The following is a 17,813-nucleotide window of genomic DNA, read 5'->3' as shown; positions in this document are numbered from 1 at the left end:
TCCTCCTCCTCTGCAGCCCTCATGGTGCACGTAATAGACTGCATTTTACTAATGGAAAATTAAGTAGCAGTCGTGGCAGTGGGGTTTATAAATATGTAAAATATACTTTTAATTATTTCAAGTGAATCTGGCAGCTAATCAATAAAGAGGGACGTGACAAACATACGCTTGACACAGGCCATTGTAAAGCTACTGGTAAAAGATAAGCATGGCCTGTCAGCGCAGTCCAGCCCTAATGAATATTTTGAGCCTGTCATGCAAGGAGACAAATGGATTAATTGCGCCCTGCTAATATAATAGCTTCTTCATGAAGAGTGCAGGAGGGAGGCAGAGGAGAGGAGAAGGAGCCCAGCAGCTGCTAGCTTCTGAACCCTGATGTCAAATAAATATTTATTAGGGTGGAGGGTTAAGTAGATCTTTGCGATTACACGGTTAGCCACTTAAGCATAGTTGTTTATCATTTATTTGAGAATTGATTCATGCCGATTTGTTTGATGTCATATTAAGTTTGTTTTTTGTTGGCATCGAGGGGATGTTCAGGGATCAGCCGCACTGCAACAGAATCAGAGTGAAGGATTTGGTCCTTTATTTCTAAAGGTCTTTAATTTTGTATTTATTTTCATATATATATAGTTGTTCAAGACTCCCTGCAGTCATTAATCGGATTTTTGGGTAAAGTATAAAAGTGAGTGTACTCCTTGGGGCAGCAACGGATGATTATTTTCAAATCAAGTATTTTTCAACTAATAGGTGAATGATTTTGTTTTGAGAAAAGTCAGTAATTAGTGCAAAGAGCATAAGGCCCAAGGTGAAAAATGTAGCTTTTTGTTTGTCAAAGATAGTCAATTGACAATAGTATATTAACAGAGAATAGCAAAATATCCTCATCTTTATGTTAGGGCAGCTGTGAATCATTAACATTTTTTATTCATAAACCATTACCATTAATCAGTTGTAAGTATTTTTGTCTATTCGTTTGCTGTCAACCAACGGATCAGTTATTCACCTAATTGTTTCAGCAGTAGTACTTTGACTCTCCAGAGAAAATGCAGTTCTTCTAATATTTAATTTCTAATAATGCAAAGTATATCATTTGATCACTTATCTATCTCATGTGTCGTATTTCAAAATAGTCATTTTCACCCGACTGCCCACTGAAATATTTACACAAACGGCAGCGGTTAGCGTAGTGGCACCATTTTGACAAATAGCCCGGTTTTCCCTCCCTCGGCCTGTCCTCCGATCCATCTCTGTCTCCAAGTCTGTCGTTGGCACTTTAAGGTGAAAGAGAACATAAAGACAAGTGAGCACACATGCGTGTAGGCGGCCTTCCTGGAAGCCGTCCCCTCGCGATGGGAAGCTGTAACCTTGAGTCCTGCCTTCGCCCAATGCCTTCCCCTCTCATACTCGCAACCCCATCTCCCTCTCCCCTCTTCCCCTCTGTCCTCCGTCAGAACAGGAGAAGGAATGAGTGAGGGTGGGAGGAGAGCGCGGCGGGGGGCTCGGGTCACCAGCCGCTGTTTTCATCAATTAAATGTGCGACAGTGTTTTCCGTCGGCTGAACTTATATGTCAAGGAGATGGGCAGGACCTCATGTTTGTGCTTTTGACAAATCAGCAAATGTTTAATCTCAAGATGTGCCGGCGCTCATAAATAATGCAGAGACCGGGCCGGGGCCCAAACTCTTCCCCCAGCGCGCCGGAGAGAGGCGTCTGCACCCGCCTTCAATAGGAAAACACGGGAAAACCCTCCAAATGAAATCCTTCTTCATGCCTCGAGCCTTTTTTTCTTCGACAGATCTCTCCGCCTTTTGATCACACCCCTCCAAGCCCACTTTGTCACTCCTCTTTCTTTTACTGTACCTAAGTCTTATCTCCCATTTTCTCTTACCTTGCATCTTCACTGTATTCTGTCTAGCTTTGTCTTTTGCCATTTTCCCTCCGAAGAGACTCCGAATTATCCCGAGCCAAAGGTCTGCTATCTCAAAGACACAGGGGATTGAGCTTGAGCTTTGCCTCTATTTGCCCTAAATGTGAAGAGGGCAACAGAAAGCAGTGTAGTGGACTGTGAACCGCATCAAATCCCCCCCTCCCTCTGCACGACTCTCACTTCTTCCCACAGACTTGGATTGGCTCGTCCACCGACTGGGAAAGTTTCCCTGATTGTTCACAGGGAAAATTAAGATTTTAAGCCTATTGAAGTTGATCTTTGCTCATTCAAAAGTCCATCTGAATGTGTCCTTTGAATGCTCAAATTGTTGACTCGCCACATTAGAAGACTCTGAGCCAGAGAATGGGGTGTGCAGAGACAGCACTGAGTGTACTGTACTGAGACCATGTTGCACCTGTTGTTGTGTAGTTGATGGTGTGTAGTGTTTGAGCCTCCCCATTGAGCGGAGCTGTGGGAAGTGTGCTGTGGAGTGTGTTGAAGAGTGAGGCTGTATACTTTAAGCCCAGTTAATTAGTCAAGCATTCTCACATCAGGTCAATCCTTTGCACACTCAACATTGTGAAAAGGCTATGGAACAGTTCTTGGAAACCACGCAACTAATGTGATGATTTGTAGCTCTTAAACAGGTTAGATGATTATGCAGAAATGGTGTAAAATACAGTATGTTGTTATTATTCAGCCAATAATGTGGAGAATACATCTGTGAAGTGATAAAGTTTGATCCAGTAAAGAAATAAGTACCTTGAAAATTAGTTTCCAGCCTCACAAAATACCTTTTTCTCTTGCAGGCTCTCGGAAGTTTCTACTTTATCCACGACTCGTTGAAAAACGTCCACCAGTTTGATTTCAAAGGTGAGCACCACCCTCCTCCTCCTCCCCTCCAACACACTTCCACACATACATCACCAGCAGCACTGTGTCGAAGTGAAATCCTCACGCCGTGCCCCCTCATCCCACCCCTGCATATCACACACAACCATTTGCAGGCTATTCCCGCTTCCATCAAAAAGCAGCGAGCTAAGATTGGCTTTGAGGATAATGTAAAGGGAGGGGGACAGAATGGTAATGCTTATTAATATTAGGATTTAATTCATAAGATTTCGGGCCTACAGTAATAGTGTGTGGCGGGTTATTGGACAGTTACGGCGGTCCCATCAGGCTGCGGTGTCAGAGGGCCCCGGGGTCCGGCGGCCGCGCTAATTAAAGAAGGGATATAGATGTGGAGGCGCCTCGCTTCCTATTAGACCCAAGTCAGCATAAGCACCCGTTACCCCAGTGAAGGACAGGGCGCAGGCAGGGGAGAGGACCACTCCCCATGCACACACACACACACACAACACACTTCAAAGGTTTGATTTGAAGTCAGAATTACATAAACTACTGTACATTCTGTGTGGCTTTGTGCTTTTTGTCACAAGCCTTTTTCCCAGCATACATCTTGACTTGTGATGGCGGGAAAAGCACAGGTGTAACTCAAAATTAGCGTTGTTCTTTTAGTGTGTCTCAGTGAGCTGTGACGCTGAAACAGAAAGCAGCTAAATGGAATTCAGCCATTATTCCTGTTATTATGTACACACGTGCTTTTTCCTACTGGCCTTTGTACACAACCAAACTGAAAATCAACAATTGATCACATTTATTTTATGTTTTTGTATCACAAGAATAAATTGGTACACGCCAAACTGACACCAGTTCTCCCTTTACTCTCGTTTAGTCAAATCACTCCTGACAGCAATGCTTATACACGAGATACTTTTTACTTTGTGGCCACGTTATTTATATGTTGTCCAAAATCACAAATGACCAACATGCGTTGGAAGACTAACAGAGATCACACAAAACCCTGATGTGGATCCTGTTTGGGCTAAGGAAGTACCTGCACATTATGAACCCTTTAACCTCAGGAATACCAACACCTTTCAGGGCAGCTAGTCGTGTACTAGGTTGTCCATACTGTACAATAGGGATGGGCAAATATAGATATTATGTCAATATTGTGTTACAAAACAAGATATTGTATAGATTTTGGATATTGTAATATGACATAAGTGTTGTCTTTTCCTGGTTTGAAAGTCTGCATTACAGTGAAGTTATGATTTTCTGAACTTAACTGAATTTGCATCTACCCACTTAGTCATTACATCCTCAATTCTGATACTGACACTGAATTTCATTGTGCAAATATTTTGTAAAAGCATCATTTGTCAAGCCTACAATATCGCCACAATATCAACATTGATGTATCTGGTAAAGAATATCTGATTTTCTCCATATGGCCCAGCCCAACTGTACAAAGTCAAAAGGAAGAGGAACTGGTATGCAGTTATTTCATCTTTATGTTATGGTAAATACAGAGGGCTCTGGATGTTCACAAACTTCAGCAGTCCTCATGTGAGATCAGAATCATTGGTTTTCATTCATTTGACCAGTGTTGTGACCTCTCCAGCTGAATCCAGAGATCTGCCTTCTGACCAGCAGGTGGTGCAGTTGTCTGCGGAAGCCAAAGTTGCTCTGGCTTCGCGTGAGCTCTAATTGTATCAGAAGAGTCAGACTCACACGTGGGGTCTCCAACAAATTAACCTGCCATGTTTGTAACACTAAACCTTTCTTTCTGCCTTTTCCTTGCTCTGTTTCTCCACCTCCTCCCCCTCTCCCCTTTCTTTCTACCTCCGTCCGTTTCCTCTGCATCGCCACTTTAGCCAATAAATTCAAGAAGGTTGTTGGGAAGGAGACCTACTCGGAGACAGTGGAAAGCACACCCTCGCTGGAGAAGGAGAAGTTTCCACAGGACTACTTTCCTGAGGTGGGTTGATGTGATAAGCACAGCTGACTGACTGATGGTGCTTTCTGCTGAGACAGTTGAGACAGATATCACAGTAAGAGGGGGAGGTGTGGCATGACCCACTAACACAGCTCTTTCACATTGTATGCAGTATATGCAGGTTTAATTAAGCTGCTAAGTTAAAATAAGACATAATCAAATTAATTTTGATTCATTTTTCCCGCAAACAAGATTGAAATAGAAATCTTCTAATGTATCTGAACCACCGAGTCTTCTTTTTTTAAATGTCAAACTTCAGATAATAATTTATACAAAAAAGAGATTTCTTTCCCTGGCCTTTTTTAATGGCTTTTTCAAAAGCCATTTCATTTTCTATGTATCTTTTGTGTTTTAGAGTCCAATTTTCTTTTTCTCTTTTCCGCTTCAAGAAAAGCCAGCGGACACATGGCTGATTTGAAGACAAATCAGTCAAAAAATTCAAATCTTGAAATGGAGAAAGTCCTCGTCGTGTCTGCCGCGTCCCGTGGAGCAATTCTCTGCTCACTCCGCTGTGTTCAGTTTCCGGGTTCCGGCGTGGTGTGTTATCAGAGGGGAGCTGAGCATAGCTGTGCTGATATAGTAATAAAGAGCACGACCGCCCGTGTGTCATCCTCGCACTCCCCACTCATCTGTCAACCATGCTCCGACGATCGCCTCTGCAAATATATGCAAAACAGATGGATACGGCCCCCTTCACACACTTCCCCCCAATTTCCGTCTCTTTCACACACTGCAGGACTCCCCACCCTGGGCCACCCTAGACATACTCGCAAACATATGTATTCACACACACACACACACGCACACACACACACACACACATCTTCATGTCTCAGGTTTGCCACTTTCCCTTTCCAGAGATGATCTAAAACCAATTACACTGATTGAGGCGCAAAGCCATTTAAGATGATTACAGTAAAAGCATTGTTCTGCGTTTACAGGACAAGCAAAGCAAACCACAAAACAAACCTGGCATGGCACAGCGTGAGAGGGATGAGGGGAGTGATGTAGAGAGAAAGGAGGTGCGGGTGGGAGGGGGCAGATGAGAAAAGTTTTGCCCGGTGATTAATGCCTCTTTCCCGGCTGGGATATGAATCTGGGATGATGCTCCAGAGAGCAGCACTCCAGATAATGTTAGCCCATTTAAAAAGAGCAGATTTGTGTAGTCTATCAGGGTCGCAGAGTATTTTTTTTTTCTTTCTCTCCCGCCTCCCTCCCTCCCTCTCTCCCTCCTCCGGCCCCTCCGTAGTGAGAAATTGGTTGTTATCATAGATCACAGATACTGCTCAAACCTCTTATGAAAGATGAATTAATTTCACTAATGCTTTAATGCAAAGCTCTCAGGAGGGAGGCAGACTGGTGATAACCCCTGCCTCGTCCCCGCTTCCTCCGCTAGTGATTTATGCCCTCTTTTAGTAGATGAAACCGCCTAGATTCGCCATCCATCTGCAGCTTTGAGGAATCCTATTACACGGGAATCTTGGACCGGACAGAACACCACACAAGGTCCCAAACCAGTTGCCTGAGTCCCAGCACTCATTACCGGGTCATGTAGCCTTAGACTTGTGGGGTAATTACTAAAACAAACATTGGAAGATACCCCAATGAAGTTGAAATTAACAACAAAGAGAGGCATCTTGTCTACATGCTCATAATTAACTCTCACTGAGAGAAAAAAATGAGATGTGTGTTTGAAATTCATCCACTTTGTCAGACAGAATCCTCTGAGGAAGGTTAGAGAGTGACAGCAGGCAGCTCAGGTGGCCGCTGGGAGACTGATGTGTGTTTCTCTGCATGTGTCTTCCCTTTACAGTCCCCCATTAATAAAGTGTCACTGAGCGAGCTGCTGATGACATCATGGTGGGAGGGCTTGGCGTGTTTGTATAACAGAGAAACCAATTGTCATTTAGTGCATTTCACTGCACTTGAGTGGTGCGTGGTGGTTTGGACACATGACGCGCGCCCACATTTGGAGATCCTCACGCAGTACTGTACAGGCTGTAACTGTTTAATTTTTGTAATTATTGATAAAGCCGCAAATTATTTTGGAGAGCACAGTTTCCCAGAAACCTTTGTGAGGTCGTCGAATTTCTAATGTCGTCCACAACCCAAAGACGTTCAATTTATACTGAAATAAAAAAGAGAAAAGCAGAACATACGCACATCTCCCAGCCATTTTGACTTGAAGAGTAAACAAATACTTGTATAAAATAGTTAAATATTCTAAATTAAATAGTCGTAATTAATGAAATAGTGTCAGTTAAAATAGCCTCAGATTCAGTTTCTGTCTGTTGAATCATTGATTGATTTGCTAATTGTTTCAGCTGCAGTGCAGAGGGTGAAAACTAATGTCCAACCAGTGTGGAAAGACAGCAGAAATGAAACCAGCAAGACCTTTTCTTGGAAAAATATCCATTGTCATCGAACCTACATCATGCTTTCAAATTCAGCTTTTTAAAAGCGACTCAAACTCAAAAGTCATAAAACTAAATACTGGGTAAAACCACACTTCCTGCTTGTGGCCCTTTTCGGCTCCTACGGTAGTTTGATTCTGATTTAAGTGACAACCCCTCCGAATGCAAAACATCAGTTCTTTCCATAATCCCGCTCTGAGTTATAGCTGTAAGTGGAGGAGAGAAAAGCAGGGACATTAATTGAAATGCTGAATAAGAAGGAAGTGGACAAAATCACGGGCGCGTTTCTTTTGAAAGGTCGCCGTGATGTATTTGGACGGCTTGTCGTTTCCCGTTGTTCCGTCAATCTCTCCACCTCCCCAGCGGGCATTAATATATTTATTTGTTTGGCGCAGTCATACATGCCTCCAAAAACCATTGCATCATAAGGATTTGTCATTGCCTTATATAAATAAAGTATACGACCCGGACCTTAATGTGCCCTTGCTATTGATTGTTTAACACAGCCGTTGGAAGAAAAGAAAAAAAGAGAAGGGGAGGCGATAGCGGACAGGCTGTAGATCAACATCGATATGAGTTTGTATTTGTTGTTTGGCACCGTGAGCGTGTCCATAAAAGCATTGACTTTTCATACCCTTTTAGTGCCCTCTGTAGTAAGCTCTGCTACAGGGCTGTGATTACTTTCAAGTTCTGCCCCCGATGAAAGTTAACTTCTCTCATGTTTTTCCCCTTTGATTTAAAACGCCGTACGTGATTCACAGATGCGATGCGTACGTTAAGGAGATGAAGTCATTTAAACTGGCATTGCTTGTAAAATGCTCTCTGCATTTATCACCAGACAAGACACCTGTGACACCGATGCTGTTCTCCGTGACAGGCGTGATCCACGAGACTGCAAAGAGCTCATAAATGAGGGGATAATGTTGAAATCAAAGCTAGATGAAGGCTTTGCACGCTCATTTTTTTTTCTGGTATACAGAAGGATCAGGAAAACTATATTGATTGTCCCCTGAACCCTTTTGCAAAAATCCAATCTGGGCTGTTTAAATCCATCGTTTTTCTTTCATCTCCTTGAATTTGCCGTATGAAATCTTCCTACATCGTCTTTGCTGCGAAATTTGAGTGGTGACAATGACAGGAGACTGCTCTCTGCACATGTTCTGCATCTTTACACACACACACACACACACACACACACACACACACACACACACACACACACACACACACACACACACATGTGCTGTTCAGCCAAATAAACCCTATGTGAGGCCCTCTCTTATTTGATGGGCCCCCCCTAGATGATGGAATAAAGATAAATGTGACTGTCTACCGGCGCTCAAATCAATCAACGTTTGTGTGTATTACTTATTACTCACAGTGCATTTCTGTCACAGGGCTTTTGTGTGACCCCCACCTCGACCCCCTCCCTGCACTGCACTCTTCTATCACACCCCCCCTTCAAACATCACCCCGTCATAATATTATTTATGGGGGTCGGACTTTGAGCAGAAATGTAAGAAAGGTCAAAGGATCGGGATGGACCGGGAAGCGTTGAGGGTGTTTTTTTTCGCAAAGTGTGTGTGTGTGTGTGTGTCGTGTTTGACATTTAATAGGAGCGTAATTTTCCATTGGTCACAATAAGGGAGTTTTGAATAGTGGTTTCCAGTGAATCTGATGGTCCTACTTCCCTCAATCACCCCATCTTGTTTTTGTTTTTTTATTTCCCCTGTCTGTCTCTCCGTCTGTCTCATCCTGTAAGTGTGTGTGTGTGTGTTGCGGTCAGCCCCTATATGCATTGCCTGACACCTTCTGGATGTGACCCACTGTGTAGCCGCCGTTCATCACTGTCATGGGCGGAGACGCCATCGCTGACCTGTGCACGGTCAGCCAATGTCACCCCGAGCCTTGTGACCTTTTACCGTCGCCCTCTGACTCCAACCCTTCGTCCCCTCTCACTGACTCCCACCCCTCGTCCCCTCTCACTGACTCTTTATAGCCACCCAACCTGATCTACCATATGATTACATGTCACCTCTCCGTTTCATCCAAATATGTCTTCTGTTCTAAATGACTGTGACATAGCAAAGCAAAGAATATATTGGCTGAATGCATCTGTTTTTAAGAAGATGTTTTGTTGTGTGTTTGTGTGTGTGTGTGTGTGTGTGTGTGTGTGTGTGTGTGTGTGTGTGTGTGTGTGTGTGTGTGTGTGTGTAGGGGGGAGTGGGGATGGAGCGGGGATGATGATGATGTTTCAGCAGGAGATTAAATGGGGCTGGACAGCATCTGTGTCATCTCTGCTTCAGTATCAGCTGCAGCAACCAAATCATGATGTCATCATGTCAACCAATAGAGAGAGAGAGAGCGAGAGAGAGAGAGAGAGACTCTTCTTCCACACTTTGATTGATTGTGTGAGATAATAATCTTAACTGGACTCCCATTACAAAATAAAAACACTCAAATTGGGTAAAAGAGACAGCCGAGTGTATTTTCTTTTCTTACTTTCTGAAATTATAGATACAAGATACTTGTTCCACTTGATTGGGGGGTGTGTGTCTGTGTGTGTGTGTGTGTGTGTGGTGCCATGTTTATAAGCAAGCGATGAAGCAGGGGGTCAATCAGTCATACGTGGAGGAAATGGGGCAATCTGGGGCCGGGTGTCAAGGAAGTGATGGATTTTAATGCTGCGATTGTAGTTAATGGCTCTTTAAATTAAATCGAGATTAAACGTCTCTGGCTGCAGTCAGAGCTTGTATGGCCACTGAGCATCAACCCCCCCCACCCCCACCCCCACCCCCACCCAAACACTTTCTCTTCATCTTGCCCCTCCTCATCCTCCCCTCTCTCAGACTTTCTTTACTCAACTTTGCATCAACAAACGCCCACAGTGCATCACATTTATGGATTTTCTATTTAATATAGTGAACTTGTAATTGAATATACGTGTACATAAACACATGAATGCAATTACCCAACACTCATTGCTTTTGTTTATCTTTCCGATGTATCCTGATTTAGTTTGTTTGAAACATTTTTACTTGGTGTAAGGTCAATGTGTTCCGCCGCACCGTGACACTCACATCTAATTCCATTTGCTCTTTTCAAAGTCACAATATTGGGACAGCGAGTTATAATTGGGCCCATACATCCTGCGGAGGCAGTATGGATTAATTCAAGTATGCTAATGTAATTCAATTTGATACAGTTAATCTTGCACTAATGCAGATTGAAGGATGTGAGGTGCAATCAAATACCTCTTAGCCTTTTAATTTGCATCTGAGTTTTTTAAATAAAATTAGTCAATTTGTAATTATGTGACCTGGCCCATAATTAGTTTATTCATCATTGCAGTTAACTCCCCATTAGGAGTATCAGAGAGAGATCGACAGAAAACGAGAGGGACTTATTTATCTATTCAGAAGGAGAACACTCGCAATATCAATTTGTCTCTCATTTAATAACCAGCTCCATGGCGAATCATGTGCTGTTTGAGAAAAGTCTTTGGACTTGTGATTGGACAGTTAACTCCCGGATGGTGGGATCTGATCAAACAGCTGCGTACTCGATGTCTATGTTGAGTTGAATGCTCTTTCTATTTTCTATAAGTCTCACCTGCAAGCTGTACTGTAGGTTCTGTCTTGAAGCCTTTCATTTAAACCCTTCTCTGCAGTATTTATCAGACATCTTGCAAAGAAACTTATGAGAAATTATAAAACTAACTTTTGAAATGTTGATTGTACATGTACCGTCTAGATTAATTCAAATAAACGTCCTGTCTACATAGTATCACCGGTGGAAATATCTAGGTATATTTAGTACTTAATTGCAATTTTGACATACTTATACTTAACTTGAGTATTTCCATTTTATGCTACTTCATACTTAATTTTGCTATACATTTCAGAGAGAAGCACTTTTATGACACTACATTTATATAGTTACTAAGTACTTTTCAGTTTATGATTTTTACAAATAAAACCTATGACGGCCTTCTAAAATATATCTTACTATTACTTTACTTACCAGTTGTGTATGTATTAGTATCTAAAATTTACATCACATTAACACATTACAACTTAATTATCCAATTGTATAAAGCATTAATAGTTTAACAATAGTTCAATAGTAAAGTGCATTTGGTACTTATATTTTGCGGATTATTCTTTACTACTAGATTTTTACTTAGTAGCATTTTTAATGCAGGACGCTTACTAGTCAAGGGAGTTTTTTTAGCCCATGGTATTTCTATTTTTACTGAAGTAAAGGATCTGAATACTTCTGCAACTAATGATTATTCATGGCGTTTCATGCGGTGAATTATTTTGTTATTCTTTTGGTCCATAAAATGTCACTCAAAATAGTCCTTACTATAAGTCCAACTTAATGTTATCACATTTTGTGCAGCTGTCTAAAACATGAGATAGATATTTCATTTACTTTTAACATATTACATAAAAGAAAGCAGCAAATCTTCCCTACTGAGATCCTGGAAAAATAACATCAACACCTAATCAATTATGAAAAGTCATAAAAGTCAATAAAGTCAATTGACACACATAAAGTGGTAGAAATACTACTCTAGTTACTCAATGTGTTACTTTGTAAGCACAATATAATATATGTTTTTAAAGTAAAGGTACTTACTATGCACCATGGGCCTTTTTTGAGTGGCATTATGTAAATTACATTTTGGCTTAATATTAATATATCTCTCAGATACTTTAAATGTTGTGGAGAAAAAGGTGCAATAAAACCCTCTGAAATGTAGTGAAGTATAAGTATAAAGTAGCATCAAATGTATTTAATTAAGGAAAGTACAAGTGCCTCAAACGTAAACTTAGGTTTATTTTTCCACCACTGCTAATGTTATATTTGTTAATAGATTATTAGTCTGCTGTATATTGATTTGAATCTGTAGCTATCCATCACTAACCTTTTTATGGGGGGGGGGGAGATGTGTCTTTTGGTGGTTTTAATGGGTATTGAATGCTGAGCGCTATGAGCACACTGCACCAACGTCATAGCAACTTTGTTGCATGGCAATTAAGTATTGAATCTAAAATCTTCCAATAGTTTTATTCAATGGAAGCCCTTGTAATTCACTACAAGAGTACATTTTTAGAATGAAAATATAACCTAATAGTTCAAAATGTGAAATTGTGCTCCAAGATGATGGACATTGTTACTTGACAGTGGAGACATTCCACATTCTGGCTGTCTTCTGTGTCGCCTGAATCCTTACTAATGTCCCATTCTACCAATGTCGTGCTAAACTGAGTCTCTCCGTCTCCGCAGTGCAAGTGGTCCAGAAAGGGATTCATTAGAACTCGATGGGCCCTGGCTGACTGGTGAGTCCCCACAGTGACACATCCCACCTCATCTCTGTTCAACCCTGAATCATCACCACTGTATCATTGTGATTAGAGATGTATCTAACCATGTCAGTCATGTCCGGCTTCTTTTTTTCCTTTTTCTTTTTTTTTTCCTTCCTTTTTATGTAATATGTAGCCCCAGTGGGCTGTGTGAAGGGTCTCACACACAGAGAGAGACAGAGTGAGTTCCATTGCTGAACCCTCTCTGGACAGTGTGCCACAGAAGAGCGCAGGGATTTGATTAGATGTAACCGCGTTAGTCAAGCAGTTGCATATGACAGATGACTACAAACATGACAGGCAATTGAACTTGTACGGCATGAATACAAACTGGCTTCCAGTGTGCAGAGCAGGGGATTGGAAGAGCAGGGTGGGATTGTAATTTAATAGAAGGATGACATGAAAACTAAAGAGCCAAAGCTGTAAGCATTAACTAGAGGCATAACGTTTGACAAGAGCCGTAGAGAAAGAGGCTGGTGAAGAATAGGGAGATCAGATCAGAGATGCGATGGACAGAGATAGCCTAAGCCACGCGTCTATTCATTTGTTCAGGATGTCACTGCCGAATAAACCCCCCTTGAGATAAGGCCAATTCCTCTGGGTCACCCTGCCGAACACAACGCTAACAAAACAGATTGATAGGATCAGCAGGGAGGTGTTCATCACTGCACATTCACTATCTTGCTCTTCCTTGACAGGACAAACTGAAATAAAGTAGATTAGTGTTTTTATGTACTGTAGTAATATCTGCGCTAATGTGTAGTGTTGGTGGGCCGGGGTTAGATAGCACTTGTTTTTTCCCCCTTATAAGAAGGGTGTGTGTGTGTGGTTTTTTTTTCAGGAAAAGATATGACAATGTCAATGACAAAAATACATCCTTGTTACTGTACTACATTTAATCACAAATCTCTCTCTCTCTCTCTCTGTCTCTCTCTCTCTCTGAGGATTAGAGTTTGATTCCAAAACCTTATTATAAGCACACTGAGCTTTTTATCAATGCTTACGTTGCCTCTGATAACTGTTAAAAGTCTTAATGCAGTTGACCAATTTATTAGAAAATAAAAACCAGCAATTATTTTGTTATTCTGCGTTACATATGAAACTTCACGTGTTTTCGAGTGGGCATTTCTGATGCTGTGGTTGACGACGGTGTTCTTTTCATCCCAGTGCATTTGATCTGGTCAACATCCACCTTTTCCATGATGCCTCCAACTTGGTAGCGTGGGAGAAGAGCCCCTCGGTCTACTCCGGGACCAGGCAGAAGGCGCTGGGCTACGTCTTAGACAGGTACTGTACACGCCGGACACCCCCTCTGTTTTGCTCTTAGCTTTTTCATCCGTTTCGCATTCTGGAACACCATTTTCTTCTCACTGAGATGAGACCATAAGTCATTGCCTCACTCCCTGTGTCGTTAAAATATTTTTTATTTTATGTTTTTTACTGAATTTCTTTTTCTTTTGATTAAGAACTTTAGCGCAAAAAGTGCGAATAAGCGTCCAAATGACGTACATATTGCTGTGTTGCTGATCGGCTGCTGGTTTTCCAACATTGCAATCATTTTTCTTATTTTATGATTTATCCCTACATTAAGAATCACACTATATCAGCAGTTTTCCCCATCATTTCTGCATTGAAACCCTTACGTAGTCTCTGTGTCTGTTTAAAAACAATACTTTTTTTTTTTTTTTTTACAATGTTTAAGAAGAGGAATTACATGTGTAGAAAAGTGTAGTGCATGCTATCAATAATTCCCAGCCCTGTCTGGCATGGCAAGACCTGTATGGATGTTGTGATGGAGGCTTAGAGTGAGACAGAGCCGGAGAGGTACAGCGGAAAAGATTTCCGCCTAGACCGGTCGGATTACATCTGTCTGTAAAAGTAGGGGGTCTTACTCACTACACGGTCTGTGAACTCCCAACTCTCTTCTTTTTTTATCTGTTCTTTTCTTGTCCCTCTCTCTAATTCCTTCTTACTTTTCAGCACTTCCTGTGTGTGTGTGTGTGTGTGTGTGTGTGTGTGTGTGTGTGTGTGTGTGTGTGTAATCCTACATTTATGTTTTTTTTTTATCCAACTACCGGCAGGAAGACTATTGGAAGTATTTGTCGAGTGTCCAATATACTTAATATATAAGAAAATACTACATAAAATACTTCATTGCCATGATATTAAAAGGGATGATTCAGGTGACCATAACCTTGTAAACCATCACTTTGAAATTTTCCTTTTAAAATGGCAATGTCAACTTTGTAGATTAGAAATTTAAAACAAGTTAAATAAAGTTTGCTGTAAATGGTCAATTCACTATGAATTTATTATTATAATCTAACAGGCAGATTGTAATTCCATTTGCACATTTGTGCTACCAAGTGGATCCCCCCTTAGAATAAATTTAGCATTTTTAATTATGCTGGCATAGGCTCTAGGAATCTTAATAGTAATCATAATGATTTCCTCACTCTGCACTGAGTAAAGCAAGCGTCTGTACAAACAGGCCAGGTTATCCATTCATAGGCCACGCTAATGTGATTTATGGGATATCCATTTGCAGTGGAGCAGAATGAGAGAGTGCACGGTGCAACCCCTGCTCTATACCTGGTCACGCTAACAGAATAAAAGCCTCGCAGCAGGTGACCTCCCATTCAGATGACATCAGAATGTATGGCATGGCTCTCTGACGCCTCCACTTTGAATAACTACATGCATATATAAGTGGCATACATTATCAGCAGGCTTTCTGATGTGCATGAATCATGAGGCACTTTTTAAAGTATTCTCAACGAGGCCATATTTTACCTGTACTTCATTCTTGATTTGATCTAAGAATGCTCTGCTTTTAATGGACGGGGAAGCTGGAGTATTGAAAGAATATGGCAGCTTTTCAAAAGGACCGCTGTTGCTGCTTACATTTAAGTGTTTTCATTGTATTTCCTCTGCTTTCATCATGCTTTTTCAGTTGATTTATTTCCCCTTCCCTTGTAAACACACCTAAATAGCGCGGTCTCTGAGGTTTTTGCTGGGTGGCTGAGGGGATTGAATAGAAATTGTGTTGGCTGAGTGGCAGTTTCCACGCTCCCTCTTTCTAAATCCCCTTGTGTTGTGAATGGTAACCTTGTTGTTACTTCTGGGCCATATCATTTAAAGGTTCTTTTTTGACAGGGGTGGGGATGAGGGGTAAGTGGTGTGAAGCAAGGTGGTGGCGGTGGTGGTGTGGGGGGGGGGGGGTATTCCTTGCTAGGGGTACACGGGCGGGTTAGTGGTGGCATTGCGCCTCAGTCGCTCACTTTGGGGGAATCCGTCGGGCTCAGATCCGGAGCACCGGAGTGAGAAAAAGCTGGTGGTGCAGAGGGAAGGGAGGAGCACAAAGGGTGCTTGGGCTCTGTAAAGGGCAGTGAATAATGGGCTGGTCCTTTCACAGAAGCTGCTAACCTTTTGGCAGCCACCAGCAAACTCCATTCTCCTCTGCCGATCTGGGAGGACAATGTGCCCGGGCCGGGCTTTGAATGAAGCGCTACCACCAACAGTGTTCCCATTCAGCGGCTGGTTGGGAACCATCTTTTTGGCCATTGTCCTAACTCTGACTCCTACCCCCAGAAAGCAGAGCAGGAAAAGGGACAGGGGGAATATCTAAAGCCGACCCCCCCCCTCCTTCCCTCTTCCCTCTTCTCTCTGCTCTCTCCCTCTCTGAGCTCTAATCTCTCATCGCGGGCTGGGAGAGGAGGGGAGGTGGGCTGAACACATCACCAGCTGAGTTCCATAAGCCAGCCAGAACAGGAGCCTGATCACACAGCGGCAGTGTTGGGGACACAGTTCTGCTGCCGGGGCTTCAAAACTTGAGCCTCCACCTTATCTGAGGCCCAGGCCTAATAATGCAGCTTACGGCCCATTGAGAAGACATCTGATAAGCCTTTTCCTCTGTGGCCCTTTTAACTGCTAAACGGTGTTTATCTCCAAAGTGCTTCAAGGCCTCGGGGGAACAATGCTGAGAAGGAACAGCGTTTAGCCAGCCAGGCCTCACTATTGAGTCACATCAAAAAAGCACTGCTCTATAGTCTGCGTTGATGTGTGGGCCACTTCCAAGAGAGCAAAGCAAAGCTCTGCTTGAAATGCATCCCCTGCTTGTTTTCCTGTCCTTTGAAAATGCAAACATGTGCTTGGGGGCTGCATCAAGCATTATTTACCTTGTTGACTCAGCTACGCCTTGATGTGGAGAATCATTGTTTCATAATTGCCTCAAGGTTTAATAGTTTTGGTGTGCACACAATGTAATGTAACATTTTCGATTTCTGTTGTTGTTTTTTAGAACTTTTTCTTTGGACTTTTTGTTAAATTTAAGGAATAATTCTAAAGTGCTAAATTAAGGGACAGAATGCTAGAAATGTGTTTGCAGTAATAGAACTCTGCCTATTTCTTTATTTATGTGTGACACAGCTGACATAATGAAAGTGATCTAGAGGATGATTACCATGGCTGCTAAATGAGCCTGTGAAATGATTGCATGAGATAAAATCAACAGTTATTTTTTTTTCCTTTTCCGAAAAAAAACCCTTTTGTGTATTGGAGTTTGTTTCTTTTTTCCAACCCCTATTCAGAGTGGCTGGTCCGGTTCAGGGGAGAACAGTTTTACATTACAACTGTGAAATCCTGGCATAAAGGCGTCTTTTGTGGCATGCCATTATTTTCACACAAATATAGTCCATTGTCAGAGTGTTGAAGTTAATTTGATCAACATTGGGGACATTTAACTGTTTTGTTCGCTGAAAAGACTTGTTTCATGCTCATTTTCGGGGCATTGAAAAGCAATGATTGGCAGAAAAATAATGTTGCCGTTAACAATTCAAAGCAATTAGTTTCCCATGGGGAGGCAGTGGGCCGCACAGGCCACCACACAGCGTTGCTTTGTCATTTTATGGACGGTCATCAGTCAACTGTCAGAGCGTCTCAAAGAGCCCTCCAATCTAAATGTTTCCCTTTAGGCTTTTCCCAGAACAACAGGCTGAAAGAGCAGAGAAAGGCCGGCTAGTTTCCAGCCAATAGATATGTTGAGCTGCAAGAGGGAGGACTGGATAATCACAGGGAGATCCTCCATAAAGCCAGAATGAATGCATTAACCAGAGTAGGTTGTGTGTGTGGATGTCTAATGTATGTGTCCATTCCAAATGAAAAGCTGTAATAAGCAGCTATATTCCAATCATATTGTGTAACAAGGCTGTGTGTTTGTGTTTGTTTGTGTGTGTGTGTGTGTGTGTGTGTGTGTGT

The 17,813-nt window shown here is 42.1% G+C and overlaps 1 protein-coding gene across 2 annotated transcripts in view; it reads left to right on the top strand.

The window, feature by feature from the left end:
- LOC117960395 (inositol polyphosphate-5-phosphatase A) overlaps positions 1 to 17,813 on the top strand; it is a 151,008-nt gene that overhangs the window by 84,125 nt on the left and 49,070 nt on the right. For both annotated transcript variants that reach the window (XM_034898273.1, XM_034898274.1), the window contains exons 5-8: positions 2,739 to 2,802; positions 4,650 to 4,753; positions 12,481 to 12,533; positions 13,725 to 13,844. In XM_034898273.1, the coding sequence (XP_034754164.1) occupies positions 2,739 to 2,802; positions 4,650 to 4,753; positions 12,481 to 12,533; positions 13,725 to 13,844 (341 nt within the window). The remainder of the gene's footprint in view (positions 1 to 2,738; positions 2,803 to 4,649; positions 4,754 to 12,480; positions 12,534 to 13,724; positions 13,845 to 17,813) is intronic.

The sequence above is a fragment of the Etheostoma cragini genome, chromosome 17, assembly GCF_013103735.1.
Source record: "Etheostoma cragini isolate CJK2018 chromosome 17, CSU_Ecrag_1.0, whole genome shotgun sequence".
NCBI lineage: Eukaryota > Metazoa > Chordata > Actinopteri > Perciformes > Percidae > Etheostoma > Etheostoma cragini.
This window is presented reverse-complemented; position numbering and strand designations above follow the sequence as displayed.